Here is a 15,130-nt window from a genome sequence, read left to right on the forward strand (position 1 = left end):
AAGGCATACGCACGACAGTTCCGTATCCAGCGGCGCTGAATTGGAAAAAGAAAGGGGTGGGGCCTGCTGGCCTGCGCGGAAAAGGCTCGCGCCTGCTCAGTGGAGTTCTTAGATGGCCCGCCCCGCAGGCGTAGCCGACCAATCGGAATCCGACAGGAGGTGCAAGGAACCGAGGGAAGGGAAAGTGTGAGAACAAGCTGGAAGAGCTGCCCCTTCATAGCTACGTGGCGCGGCTGCAAGCCTCGCGCGGCGCAGGCTCTTGGCGTGATGCCTGCGGGTTCTTTCGCCCGCCCACGACGGAAGATTCGCTGGTAGGTTCCCCTGAGCCCCTCACACCATGATTGTGTGAAACCCAGAAGAGTTAGAAACTGCTGCGCGGAGATGGCAGTTTGAGAAATTCCCTTTGTTTCGCTTGTTTTCTCTGGAAAGGGATGCGTATCTAATTAGGGCCCAAGTCAGAAACCCCTGAAAGGTAGGTTTGCTCCCATTAAACCTCCTTGCAGCTCCGGGATGCAGTTAGGGCACCGGATCTCTGCCATGTCCCTTCCACATCCTTCAGGAGGCTGGCTTGGCCCTTAAGAGCTGAGGATTGTGGAACTGCGACGTAAGGCAGTTCCATTCTGTGTGTTTATGCGGGGGGTACTGGAGATGGAACCCAGGGACATTCTACCACTTAACTGCATCCTCAACTTGAGACAGGGTCTCACTAAATCAACTAGGCTGTCCTCAAACTTGCGATCCTCCAGACTCAGCCTCTGGAGTAGCTAGGATTACAGGCATGCAACAACACTGAGGCTGACAGTTATGATGGGTTGCCTTTGCGGGGGGGGGGGGGGGGGGGGGCGGGTGTACTGGCGTCTAAGTCACTGTGCTACATTTCCCAGTCTTTTTGAGACAGGGTCTCACTAAATTGCAGAGGCTGGCCCCAAACTTGTGATCCTCCTGTCCCAGCCTCCTGAGTCGCTGAGACTACAGGCATGTGCCAACCAGACAGGATTGATAGGGTTTTTTTGTACCCATATTCAGGTTTGACAAGTCTTTTAGCCAGTTTAAGAGTAGGATGAACTTTCCTGTTAAAGGAGAGACCAGATGAACCCAAATTTCCAGCCGTGTCACTTATTCATAAACGTGGGGTGGGGCAGCAGGGTAACTGTGGAGGCAAATTGGTTCTAGCAAGTACTGATCAACCCACCATAATATCATTCAGGAAATGGGGTAAGGGGGGGCCCAGACAGGTAGTTGGACCAGACAGGTGGGAAGGCTGCATGAAGTCCTGGGAACAGGCAGGAAGAAAGGGTAGAGGGATTCATACCAGGTGAAAATTAGAGAAAACTAGAGAGTATCTGTATTAAACTAGCAGCTTTATTGCCCTTAGGGTCCATGTCCTCAGAGGAGTTTTCTAAGTGCTTGAGGGAGAAAAACCTGTAAGAAATGATGGAGATCAGGGAACAGGCCTTGGGAGTCCCGGAGTGGGGTCACGGTGAGAGTCTGGTCAGCCTCGGAGGCCGATGCCACAAAGGCCAGAAGGGGTTCAGTTTCTGGTCTCTGTTCACAACTGTTCAGCCCCCCCAGCTCTTGGGTCACCTGAGCCTCTACTGCCAGCCACTCTGCTCCCACGCCAGCATTGCCTCCATCTCCTTCCTTGGTTTGCTGCTGCAAGCGTCTCCGAGCACGCCGTCGCCCCTGCCATACTCGATGCCACAAGGCACAGCGCCAGCTCACTGAAGATGGGGAAGATGCCCCCTTCCCTGCCTCACCCTTCATCTCTTCTTGGGCCACCTTAGGTCCCATGGGTCCCTGCTCAGCCAGCAGCACTCCATGGCCTGGCTGTCCCTCTTCTCCAGTGGCTAGATACTTTCTCATCATCAAGGGTGGTTCCCCTGATTGCCCAGGACTCTGCATGGCCCAGTCTTGTGGTGTCTCTCCAACCTCTATAACCATTTCTTCCACCCCATCTTCACTGTGGTCCCCTACACATCCCTGCTGCTCCTCTTTTCCCTCCTCACAGCTCTTTTTCTGTCCATCAAGTTTCAATCTTTTGTTCGTCCCTCCCTGGAGAGACTCTTCAATCCCACTTCCTTCTGACCGTGGTCTCTTGGTTCCCTGTTCTATATGACATCCCAAGGCTTCTCTTAACACCTGGACTACAGCAGCAGTGAGCTGAGGAAAGGGAAAAGGGGGTAAGGGGATGGGCATGGCAGACAGCAAGGAGCTCGGAGAGCTGGGCTGCAGAAGGGGGAGCAGCCCCCAGTCCCGACCCCTAGAGGAACGGTGCTGGTACTGGAGGCTTCGGCAGTAATTAGCTGCTGCTCGGCAGCAATTCTGTAGTCGCCCAACCACCCGGCTAGTCACGTTGGCCGCAACATTGTGACTCAGGTCAAAGGGGTCCTGGAGATTCATGGGGCCAAGGCGCAGACCTTCCCAAAGATTAGAGGGCAGGCCCCCTGCCACTGGCAATGCCTGACCCTCCCTCAGGGATAGCAGTGAGCCAGCAAGATCCCAGCCAGAAACGCAGGAGAAGAACTGAGCCAGCAGGGAACCTGGAGGAGGAGGTGGATTGGGGAAAGGGGGTCAGTTGGAACTGAGACTGAGACAGGTCCTGCACCATAGCTACTTCCTTAGCAGGACTTTCTTTTTCCCTCCCAAGGGGCTCAGAAGAGTCCTGGGAAACCAGGCTTCTCTGTTCTGATCCCTATAAACAAGAGGTCAAGCCTCCCTTCCTACACCCCAGCCATGTCCTTTCCCAGATGCTTCTCCCTGCCTTTACTAGCAGAGTAGCTTTAGGCAAGCCACTGAACTGCTCCAGGGCATGGTTTCTTCTTCTGTAAAATGGCCATAACAATACCAGCAGCCATGGAGCTGCTTTGAGAACCATGCCTGGCACAGTGAGTATGATGCATTACCACTATAGAGACTGAGATTATTACCAGTCCTCCCCAGGCTCCCCAGACTCACTGAGGGGCTCCACATTGGTACTGGGCTCCAGTCTTGAGGCATCCCTGGGGAAACTACAGTCCCAGCCATCAACTTCCACTTGCTCTCCCTCACCTGTGAAAGCAAAAAAAGGAGGGGGTCAGTTGGAAACAGGAAGATTGGAGGAATGAGGGGTTGTAATTGGGTTAACAGCAGAAATCTCATTCCATGGTGGCTTTATAAGGAAGCAGAGGCACAAAACTGATGAAGGAGAAAGTGGAGGCTGGGCTGAAATACCTGATTTTTGGGTGAGTTGGGACACAGTGGGCAACACAGGAGGGTCCCTGGTCTGAAGGAAATAGATCACAAGCAAGGTCAAGGCGTAGTTATTCAGAAGCGGGCCACTCCCTGTGTAAATAATCAAGCATTCCAGTTAGGGAAGAGGTGTTTCCAAACCCCTCATTGGCAGTTTTTTCAACCCTGGTTCCTATGTGCACCCTTCTCTCCCTGAATCCTTCGTTCTGATATCCAACTCAGACCCTAACTCTATTCTGATTCATCCTTACCTGACAGCCCTCGACCCTGAGCCCAGCAGCGGAGAGTATACACAAGGGGCCGGACTCGCCCATCCAGCTCAGAGCAGAGACTCAAGAAACGGGAATTATGTAGGGCTAGCCTGGAACAAAGGAGACAAGGGTGTTAGGGCTTGAGAGCTATCACCCTACTAGCTCTCATTCCAGACCTAGGGCCAGCTGCAATAAAATAAAGAATGTTTCCCGAAGTGTTACCAAAATACTGGTCTTGCTCTGGGCAAGTGGTGCACTCCTGTAATCCCAGTAACTTGGGAGGCTGAGGCAAGAAGATCACAAGTTCAAGGTAAGCCTCAGAAACTCAGCCAGACCCTGTCTCAAAATAAAAAATAAAAGACTGGAAGATAGCTCAGTGTAAGCACCAATGGGTTCAAGCCCCAGTACAAAAAAAAAAAAAAGAAGGAAAAATAAAAGCTGGTCTTCTGAGAGGCTATGCAAAAGAATGTCAAAATCAGTGCTGAAAGCCAGGCGCAGTGGGGCACGCCTGTAATCCCAGTGGCTTGGGAGGCTAAAACAGAAGGATTGCAAGTTCAAAGCCAGCCTCAGCAAAAGCGAGGCTCTAAGCAATTCAGTGAAACCCTGTCTCTAAATAAAATACAAACTAGGGCTGGGGATGTGGTTCAGTGGTTGAGTGCCTCTAAGTTCAACCCCTGGTATTCCCCCCCACCCCCACCAAAAAAAAGTCAGGGCTGAAGATGTAGCGCAGTGTTTGAGGAAGCCCTGTATTCAATCCCTAGTACCATACACAAAAAAAAATTATGTCAAATGAACTTGGGTAGGGCTGGGGATTTAGCTCAGTTGTAGAGTGCTTGCCTCAAATGCACAAGGCTGTGGGTTCAATCCTCAGCACCATAAAAAAAAAAAAAAATTTGGGTAGCACAATAGTCTATATGCTCATTTCGCCATTCACAGAGCTGCTGTTTATTACAAGACCTCTCAGAGCCTTTAATAAACAAAGCTATACAGTAAGGAAAGAAGAAAGAAAGGGGAAGAAGGGAAGAGAGGGAGAATCCTGTCTGAATTTAACTTTACCTTTCCCAAATTCATGTAGTCACAGAACTCTCTTCTACTTCTTCTAAAAATAGTATTTCAAAGAACACACTTTACCAACATTGAAATGGAAACCAGATAAGAGAGGTAAATGGCAGAGATAGAACCAAACAAGGACCACTTGACTTAGCAGATACAGAAGATTCCCAAGTCAGGACTCCCTCCCCAGCACCCCAGAACTCAGCTAGCCTTTCCCCACCACACACAAAGGTACCGGTTACTGAGGGAGACGTCACCATGAAGACCAGAAGGTCGATGGCAGAACTTGACAACAGGGCGCCGGGCAGAAGGCACAGTTTGGACTCGGTACACCCCAGGGACACAGCCCCGGAGAATGGATCCCACCAGCTCCAGCATTGCTGCTCCCTCTGGCTTCTCCCCCTTTGGGGCCTCTGCTAGTTCCAGGGCCTTTCCCAGGTCCTGCTCTCCCCTGTCTTCCTGCAGTGGTGAGGCTGGAGGCAGGGACTGGGGAGAGGCAACAGTCTCAGAGGCCAAAGCCGAGTCCGGAGTCTGGGGTGCCAGGGAGGAGGAAGGAGTTCCACAGTCCAGGGCTTCAGAATCTTGGGGGGAAGCTGGAGACTGTGAGCCTAGAGGGGAGGCTAGGGCACAGGCCAGGGCTTGAGGATCCAGTGGAGAAGCAAGGGCTGAGTCCAATGATGGAGACTCGGGAGCCTTTAAGACTGACTGTGAATAGAAATAAGCTGTGTGAATGCCTCTCCTACTATCCCCTAACCAGGGGACATCTCTGACCCCAAGACAGTATCTATACTTAATGGTTATTATATGCCAGTCTCTATTCTATGGGCTTTACATATATTAACTCATTTTCTCCTTCCTCCTAACAAACCTTTCTTAAAATAAACTTTTAATCCTATAAAATGATCTATATTTTACAAAACTATCATTGTCATGAAAGACAAAGAAAGGCAGAGGAACTATTCCAAAATAAAGACTAAAAATACAACAGGACAATGTCAGGACAGCTGTACCAGTATAACATTTCCTGGGCTTGATCACTGTACTGGGGTTACACACTAGAGTGCCTTTGTTCTTAAGTAATTCACATTAAAAAATTAAGGGTAAAAGGACATGATGACTGCAACCTTCTCTTAAGTGATTCTGAATATACAAATTGTGTGTGTGTAAAGAAATAGAGATTGGCGTTTTTCAAGAAAACCACCCCTAGCCAGGCTAGATGAGGCATGCCTATAATGCCAGCCAACTCAGGAGGCTGAGGCAAGTTTGAGATCAGCCTCTGCAACTTAGCAAGACCCTGTCTCAAAATAAAAATTTAAAAAAGGTATGGCAATATAGCTCAGTAGTACATAATCCCTAGGAAAGAAAGAGAACACAACTCTTTTGGGGGTTGGGGATGTAGCTTAGTGGTATATCACTTAGCATGCCTGAAGCCCTGGGTTCCATCCCAGCACTGCAAAGAAAACAATGACACTTTTTGTGGGGGCAACAGGTATACAGGAACTCTACTTTCTGCTTCACTTTTCTAAGAACCTAAAACTGGCCTAAAAAAATAAAAGTCAATTATTAAAAAATAACCATAGCCCTTTCCTATTCCAAAAATAAAATGTGTACATTAGATGTCAGAAAATATACATAAGCAAAAACATAATCCTAAAATTACTCTATAACCTTTTATCCATCCATATTCACATTTCTCCAATAACAATAATCCTTTCACATAGGTCCCATTATTCCCATCTTTATAAATGTAGAACTAAGGCAGAGAGGTTAAGAACTTGCCCACAGTCACATGACCATTCCCTGCCTGCCTCCCTGATCACTCACCTGGGGCTCTTCCAAGTCACCCAGATCCAAGAAGAGGTCAAGATCACAGCCATGGACATCAAAGCTGTTTATGGACGAGCCAAAAGGATGGACCACACAGCCTAAGTGCCAAGCAGAGAACAAAGGTTTGATTCTCGACACCACATTAAAAAGTAAATAAATAAATAAAGATACTGTGTGTCCACCTAAAACTAAAAAATACATATATTTTAAAAAAGGTGCAGAAACATTAAGGAAGAGCAGGAGACTTCAGAACATAGTGGAGTACAAAAATGAAAGACCAATCAAATAAATACCTCCAGGTGAGGAGACCTACTTATGTAGACACGACAGAGCAAAGAACAGGAAGGGATCACACATTGGGGCAGGGGACTTACCAGGGAAGAACTCTGTGAAGACCTCCTGCATCAGGGCCACCACAAGGCTCCGAAGCTGCTGCTCAGCCTCAGACAATTCCCTCAACTGGACAAGTTTTACCATCTGTGCTTCCACATCTGGAGCCTCAGCTAGTGCTTTCGCCAGCTGGTGACTATCAGGCGCTGCTCCTTTGGGGGATTTGGAGGCTGGACTCTGGAACTCCTTCTGCTCCCGTGGCCGGACCCGCAAGCGATGTCCTCCCAGGCTGTGTTGGGATTGTGATAAGACAGCCTCCCGAGCACCCATGTCTCCCATCTCCACAATGGCAAATACTCCCTGGCAAACCACAGGAATGATGGTTTTGCAACCAAGAATCCAAACACATGCTCCCACAAAGGATAAGATTCTTTGAAATGCAGATTAACCCATGCATTGGGAATATGTACTTGTTGTTTTCATTAACAGGGAACCTATTTAGAAAAGCAATTGTCGGGCTGGGGTTGTTGTTCAGTGGTTAGAGCGCTTGCCTCGCTCGTGCAAGGCCCTGGGTTTGATCCTCAGCACCCACATAAAAATAAATAAATAAAGTTTAAAAAAGAAAGAAAAGCAATTGTCTCTCAGAATTCTCTCTCATACATCATATTCTCACCCCAGTATGCCTCTGGAAAAAATCTCATTTTACCTATTTATTCCTTATTTTTCCCAACAATATGATTTCACAAGCTATAATATGATCCATTCCTTAACTCCTCCTGGTTTGACTTAACATTTATGAAAACTCCATATAGCAGTGGCATACCCCTGGAAACCCCAGCAACTTAGGAAACTGAAAGTTCGAAGCCATCCTCAGCAACTTGGCAAGACCCTGCCTCAAAATCAAACATAAGCTGGATGCAGTGGTGCCCACCTAAAATCCCAGTGGCTCAGGAGACTAAGGCAGGAGGATCACAAGTTCAAAGCCAGCGTCAGCTGGCTTAGTGAGGCCCTAAGCAACTGTGTGAGACCCTGTCTCAAAACATAAAAAGGCCTATGGATGTGGCTCAGTGGTTAAGCACCTCTGGGTTCAATCCCTAGTACCCAAATAAATAAGACTGGGGATATACCTTGGAGGAAGTGAACCCGGGTTCAATTCCAGTACAAAAAAAAAGAACCACATGGCACTGGGGGTTAACTCAATGGTAGACCACTTGCCTCGAATGAGCAAGGCCGTGGATTCAATCCCAAGACCACACACACACACACACACACACACAAAAAAAATCTTTAAGAATCTGTGTGGGGCTGGGGACATAGCTCAGCATTCAATAGTAGAGCACAGCATAACTAACATTCGTAAGGCCCTAGGTCAATCCCTAGCACACACACAAAAAAATCTATGTAACACACTTCCAGGCATGAATGTAAATACCTAAATCTGATCTTCAAGGGATTTAGCATCTAGAAAAAACAGCAATATAATGGCCAGGCTTCTATGATTTGAGTGAATTCAATCATAATCACTGGACCACGTTTTTGTTTTTGTTTATTTAGTTGTCAGTGGACTTATTTTATTTATATGCGGTGCTAAGGATTTAACCTAATGCCTCATAAATGCTAGGCAAGTGTTCTGCCACTAAGCCGCAACCCTAGTCCTGGACCATATTTTTTAAAGGTAAAATGTTAGCAGAAGCAGTAAAAACATGAGTGTTTGGGGGCAAAATGCATTATTCTTTTATGTCCTTTCCAGTAGTAAAGCTGGAGCCAATATCCTCATTATAAAAAAGGACCCTCAGTTAAGTGCAGTGGCACACACCTATAATCCCAGGAACTTGGGAGGCTAAGGCTGGAAGACTGCAAGCTGAAGGCCAGCCTGGGCAACTTAATATGATCCTGTCTCAAAAAATATTTTTTTAAATTTTAAAAGCTGGGACTATAGCTCAGGGTTCAATCCAGAGTACAAAAAAAAAAAAAAAAAAAAGGCATCCTGTAACAAACACAATGTGATAGTGGCATAAAAGATGAAGGGAATGGAATTGAGTCACACAAATAAACATGCACATCTCCAGTCAATGGATTTTCAACAAAGGTGCCAAGACCCAGGAGGAAAAAAACAGTCTTATTGATAAATGGTGCTGGTCAAATGGATAGTCATATGCAAAAGAATGATGTTGGACCTTTACCTCATACCATATACAATAAAATCAACTGGGGGGGCTGGGGTTGTGGCTCAGGGGTAGAGCACTTACCTAGCATGTGTGAGGCACTGGGTTTCTCAACACCGCAAATAAATAAATAAAATAAAGGACTATTGACACAACACCTTTATTTTATTTATTTTTATGTGGTGCTGAGGATCGAACCCAGGGCCTCGAATGTGCTAGGCAAGTGCTCTACTGCTGAATCGTAACCCCAGCCCTGACAATTAAAACATATTTAAAAAAAAAAAAAAAATCAACTGGAGGAATGGCCTCACCAGCAGATAGGTCCTGAGTCACAGATGCGGAGTGACCAAAAAGGGTATGGGATTTTTTTTTTTTTTAAGGTAGTAAAATCATCTTGGAATTAGATAATATTGATGATTAGAGAGTGTTAATATAGTAACCACTGAATTATATACTTTTCTTTGTAGTATTGTATTGGTGATTGAACCCAGGCATGCTGTGCCACTGAACTATGTCCCCAACCCTTTTTATTTGTCTTGAGACAGTCTTGCTAAATTGCTGAAGCTGACCTCAAACTTGTGGTTCCTGAGTTGCTGGGACTGAATTATATACTTTTAAAGGGTGACTTTTTATGCTATGTAAATCATATCTAAATTTAAAATCATATCTCAATTATCCTTTCCTCCCTCACTTCTACCTTTATGCCAAACAGTGTAAAGAAACTAAGTGAAGCCAAAGACAAAGGCAGCTACTTGAACGTGCACAGGCTAGTCTCTCAGGAATCATAAAACACCAGACCATAATTCAACATCAAGTTTGCAACCAAAGCCCCAACTAGAAATTAAGTTTCCCTTTGCCTGGCCTGGTCTTGATGCACACATTTCTTTTAAAAACTTCAGGGAGAGGAGAATTAGCAGATTCAGAAGGCTGATGTGTCCTGGCCCTTTTTCCCTTCTCAGTGCCCCCATCCCTAATTAGAGCTACCATTTATTTAGAGCTTATTATAAATCAAGCAATTCACACACTCTACTTCTAAGGCTCATATGTATTATTTCCATTTAACAAACACCTCTAAAATTTAGAGAGGGCAAAAACTTGTGGCTGCCTCCCAAGTAGTTTCTTAAACTCCAGAATTTCCAACTTAATTAATTATAATATATTGTTAATATATATTTAAATTAATATTATGTGTTATATATCAACATGTAATTCATATAACTATATTAGCTTCAACATATTGATTAAATAACTAATTAATGGAAAAGATCATTCTTTGCAGAAGAAATAATTATCAACAAAAATGGGGACACTGAGGTTTCTGAAGAAGTAACTTGGGGGTGCTGGGGATGTGGCTCAAGCGGTAGTGCGCCCCCCTGGCATGGGTGCGGCCTGGGTTCAATCCTCAGCACCACAAACAAAGATGTTGTGTCTGCCAAAAACTAAAATGTAAATAAAATATTAAAAAAAGAATTAACTTGGGGAAGACACTGACAACTGTCCACCCAATATGCATTTTCTTTCTTCCTTATTAACAGAACCCTGACTTTGTTCAGAAACAAAGTGCCCATCTGAAAAAACTTAATTTCATAGGCTTCCCTACAGCTAGGGGTAACATGTGACAGAAGTCTGATTGAGGAAATATAAGAAGTCTAGCAAGAAAGTCTCAGAAGGAAGGGGAAAAGGGTGTCAGAATCAGCAGGCATTAGCCCTTTATACTCTGCCCTTCAACCTAGTGAGAGCCACATGTCACGTCAATACTGACAGAGCAAGAAAACAATAAAACCATGGACTGCCCAGGCTAAACTTCTTTTTTTTTTTTTTTAAAGAGAGAGTGAGAGAGGAGAGAGCGAGAGAGAATTTTTAATATTTATTTTTTATAGTTCTCGGCGGACACAACATCTTTGTTGGTATGTGGTGCTGAGGATCGAACCCGGGCCGCACGCATGCCAGGCCAGCGCGCTACCGCCTGAGCCACATCCCCAGCCCCTAGACTTCTTGTTACTCAAGAAAAATGAAGCTTTTATCCAAGCCACTTGAAGTTTGGTTGCTTAATGGAAGCACTAATAAAATCTTCTAAAAGAAGACCTGGTCTGCTAAAGAAATACAGATAACTTTTTGTGTGTGTGGTATTGGGGATGGAACCCAGGGCCTCAGGCATGCTAGGCAAGCACTCTACTACTGAGCTATTCCCTCAGCCCCTAAGCCCCTAAGTGATCACCTAAGCCCCACCTATATAATCAGAATGCAGCTTCAGAATCACAATATTACCAAACAATACAGCATCACAATAGCGGATTTGTTTCAAGAGACTAAAGAAACAGTAACAAAAGGTTTGCATGGAAGCAAGGCAAAAAAATACTACCACAAACAAGCTTGTTTGTCTAGCACTGTCCAGGTCAGGTTTTTCTGACCAAATCACCACAGATCTTAATGTAGTTACTGCCAATGGTATAGTAGTCTACAAGCACCAATTTTTCACTATAATTATTCATTACATTGTTTACTTTTTCCTCTAGATTGTAAGCTCTGTACAAGCAGGAACCATATCTATCCCATTCACTACTCAGAATGCAGTCCTAAACACAGGAACAGATAAAATACAGGGGATGGGAAAGGGGTGAGAATCTCACAAAGCTATCTCAAGTTATGTGGAATCCACGAAGGACAAGCCACATTAGGAACCAGCCAAAGCAAACTACCAGTTTGTCTCTTTTGGTATATAGCACACCTGACTCACTCTACCCCCAAAGCTATTCACTCTACCTTGTCTTTGTCCATGACAACACTGGCCACAGGTCCAAATGCCTGGAAGTACTCAGAGAGCTGGGCAGAATTCACATCCCTGGGAAAGCCACTAACAAACACACTTCGAAGTCCCTGGGCCTTTCTGGCAGCTCGAAGTTCTACCAGATGTCGGTGCTTCCGGCCTCCCAAGTGGGCATCTAGGCTGGGTCCTGCAGAAACAAGTGTGAGACAAAAACATCCAAATTATTCTTCAGTGTATCTGTTTTCTGGCTCTGCTCTGTGCATACTTAAATCCTACTGATACTTTGAAGTCACAGAAAGTGTGATCTTTAAATAAACAGTGTGACCTTTAAATAAACAAAGTCCTGGCTCCCTTCATATTTGACATTCTTATCTATTTGTCTATATGGTACATTGTCTTAAGTGGTTTCCAGGAGAACTGCGACACTACAAGTAGTTCTTAACTAAATCCATTATGTACATCATCCTGTATTTCAGACACCTATAAAATCATTCAATTTAGGGGCTGGGGTTGTAGCTCAGAGGTAAAGTGCTTGCCTAGCACATGTGAACCCAGCACCACATGTTCAATCCTCAGCACCACATAAAAATAAATAAATAAAATAAAATAAATACTAAACTAAAAACTAAATATTTTTAAAAATATTTTTTAAAAAAATATTTTTTAAAAAAATTATTCACACCAACAATAAAATAATTAAAAAAAAAAAAAATTATTCACGTTCAGGCTTTTTTTCATTTATGTTTTTTGGTGCTAAGGATTACACCCAGGGTGCTCTACCACTGAACTACATCACCAGGCTTTTAAAATTTTTTGTTTTGAGACAGGGTCTCACCAAGTTGCTCGCCTTGAATTTGCAATCATCCTGCCTCAGCCTCCCAAGTCACTGGGATTACAGTTGTGTGCCACCACACTGATTCAATTTAAAATTTTATGGGTGTCCTATATATAGACTGATGGAGCATAAAGGGTTAAACCATCAATAAATAAATTTCATATGTGTATGTGTGTGTGTGTGTGTGTGTGTGTGTGTGTGTGTATATATATATATAAAATGCTAGGTAGAATAACACCTGAAAATTATAAAGAAATTTAACAGGCAACTTATCCAAGTCATATAGAGAAGAACTGAATAAATATAAGTTCCTGGATGATCAGCATGAATCAAATGTGGATATGTGAATAGTGACTACAAGTACAGCATATGAAACTGCACTGACCAAGTTCAAATCCCAGCCCTGTGAAGCTGTGTGAGTCTTGGCCAAGTTGCTTAACCTCTTTGGCATTAGTTTCCTCAGAATAAAATGAAGATAAAACAGTACCTACCACAAAGCTATTATTCATATATAGCACCTGGCAGAGTCTGATACATGGCCAAAAGTGGAAAAATTAGCTGCCAGTATTATTTTTATTACCAGTCAGCTGCTTGATGTCACCAAAGTATCTGTGGGGTCAAGAAAGACTCCTAGGGTAGAGGGGAGGATGGGGGGTAAGAAAGATGGTGGAATGAGATGGTCATCATTACCCTAGGTACATGTATAATTGCAGGAATGGTGTGACCCGACTTTGGGTACAACCAGAGAAGTGAAAATTCTGCTTCATTTGTGTAGAATAAATCAAAAAGCATTTTGCTGTCATGTATAACTGATTCAAATAAAAAAATAAATAAGACTGACTGACTCCTGGGTTTCTGGTTTGTCCTACTAAAGACATATGGTGGAGTACCATTCGCAGAGAAAAAAAGAACAGAACACTCCGTTCAGGAAGATCCCAATTCTAGATTTCATTGAGCCTTTTGCACTGTTGTACAAAGACCTCTGCCTTTTCCTCCTGATACCTTCTGCACCATTTATGCCATTCAGTTTCACCTGTCCTCATCTCTGGTCCTCTGTAAGTATTCCCCAACTTGATTACTGCCTTCTCTGTAATGTCACAGCTCTCCAAACACATCCACAGAGCACTGAAATGTTTCAATCTAGATGAGCTCCTGTATCTCTGAACACCGCCCCCGCCCCCCGGAAAAAAAAAAAAAAGCCAGCAAAGGACCAGGCAAAGAGCAGATGTCCGGTAGATGATGGTTAAAGAGCAAATAATAAAACTTTCATCGTGGAGATTTCCTATATTGGAAACGAAAGGCGTAAGGTGGTGGGACTTTTCCCACTCTCCAATCTTCTCGTTCGTATCAGATTGAAAGAGGAGGTGAGTGACCCTACCAACCGACTTAACGGGAACTATGATCAATTACCTAACTTTCGCTAGAACCCAAAGGTGAAACCCACAACCACCCCCTCACTAGCCACCGCTTACGGTTGGCTGTAGTAACTTGGCAGAGGCGGCAGCGGAAACCCCCACGCGACAGCGATTCGACATCCGAATCCACCGCCGCCATGACGACTCTCCCGTACGGACAAAATGCAACCACTTCTGCCACCGCCGGAATTCTTCCAAACCGCGTCGCACTCAGAAGCAACTTCCGCCAGTCTTACAGGAAGTGGCGTAAAGCTGCCATCCGCGCAAGCACACTCCTCCGGAAACCTATCACCTTCGATTCAGGGTTCCGTTTCTAGCCTGTTTTAGCGCCCATCTACGACGCCTATTGGGGTGCTCTGACCAGGTCCGGCGTTGATTGGCCCAAATAATCGTGAATATTTATAAGGCATTCACGAAGACTGGTGTCGGGTTGGTGTCGCCGGGCCCGCTGTTTGACAGCTGGTCAGTTTTCTTGCCAAGTTGCGGTGCGCTCCTTCTCTTCTCGGAACTGTAGAGACCCTAGCGCGGCTGCACCCTTAACCCCAAATTTAGCCAGTAAGTGAAGACGGAAGATGGGCAGCTTTCAATCATTTATCCTAAGGAGCCCAGGGAGTCCAACATCCTCAGGGGCTGCTCCTCCCTCTTTTGTCCGGTTCTGCCAAACAATTGTTTAAGGCCCGCTTCGTAGCCCTCACTGGGAAGCTCTGCTCCCACCCGGTACCCTTTGGATTTCGAGGCCACAACCACATCATTACAGTCCTGAGCCAGGCTCTTTATTTCCAAGGTAGTGGACTGCGTGGTGTACGAAATCTCCAGGGTCTCGGGCCCACTTCAAAGTAATGCGTCGGAAACGATTATGGTGGTAGTTGAAATAACGATATTGGAGGGGCAAAGTGCTACTATGTCCAGACTGGTAATAGTGGTCACTTCCTCCAGATAACCACCCAGATGTAGGATAAAAGGCAAAGTAAGGGAGCTGGGAAGGCCCCTAGGGACCGGGACCCTAATAAGATGGAAGGATTATCAAGTAAGCTAAGCACCTCATGCTGTAGTTATCAGCTGATGGCTTCGAATAGTGCAAAGAGCAGTGGACCTGAGACAGATAAACAAGGTCTGTAACTGAGCAAGTCACTTGGAGGGGGTGGGGAGCGGTGCCAGAGACTGAACTCAGGGGCACTAAACCACTGAGCCACATGCCCATTCCTATTCTATTTTTTGCGGTGCTGGGGGTTGGAACCCAGGGCCTTGTTCATTGCCAG

At 45.2% G+C, this 15,130-nt stretch overlaps 1 protein-coding gene across 2 annotated transcripts; it reads right to left on the reverse strand.

Moving 5' to 3' along the window:
- Window positions 1-1,342: 1,342 nt before the first annotated feature.
- On the reverse strand, window positions 1,343-14,079 carry TUT1 (terminal uridylyl transferase 1, U6 snRNA-specific). 2 transcript variants are annotated; one of them, XM_081281308.1, is made up of 9 exons: window positions 13,929-14,079; window positions 11,618-11,808; window positions 6,734-7,049; window positions 6,357-6,457; window positions 4,768-5,237; window positions 3,480-3,589; window positions 3,211-3,321; window positions 2,956-3,048; window positions 1,343-2,540 (listed from the first exon to the last, which is right to left on the reverse strand). In XM_081281308.1, the coding sequence occupies exons 1-9, from the start codon at window positions 14,008-14,010 to the stop codon at window positions 1,387-1,389; spliced, it is 2,628 nt and encodes an 875-aa protein (XP_081137434.1). In that variant the 5' UTR covers window positions 14,011-14,079; the 3' UTR covers window positions 1,343-1,386. The 2 variants fall into 2 exon arrangements, with proteins under 2 accessions (XP_081137434.1, XP_081137435.1); XM_081281309.1 differs by lacking the exon at window positions 13,929-14,079 and having other exon boundaries at window positions 6,734-6,978; window positions 11,618-11,756.
- Window positions 14,080-15,130: the final 1,051 nt, after the last annotated feature.

The sequence above is a fragment of the Spermophilus citellus genome, assembly GCF_964194105.1.
Source record: "Spermophilus citellus genome assembly, chromosome: 2".
NCBI classification, from domain to species: domain Eukaryota; kingdom Metazoa; phylum Chordata; class Mammalia; order Rodentia; family Sciuridae; genus Spermophilus; species Spermophilus citellus.

Bases quoted from the DNA above. Each gene is read 5' to 3' on its own strand.
- TUT1 (XM_081281308.1), bottom strand. From the start codon at position 14,010: ATGGCGGCGGTGGATTCGGATGTCGAATCGCTGTCGCGTGGGGGTTTC. The intron at 11,809-13,928 runs GTAAGCGGTGGC...TTGTTTCTGCAG, and splicing joins CCAAGTTACTACAGCCAACC to GACCCAGCCTAGATGCCCAC. The intron at 6,458-6,733 runs GTAAGTCCCCTG...CTTGGCACTTAG, and splicing joins CTTCACAGAGTTCTTCCCTG to GCTGTGTGGTCCATCCTTTT.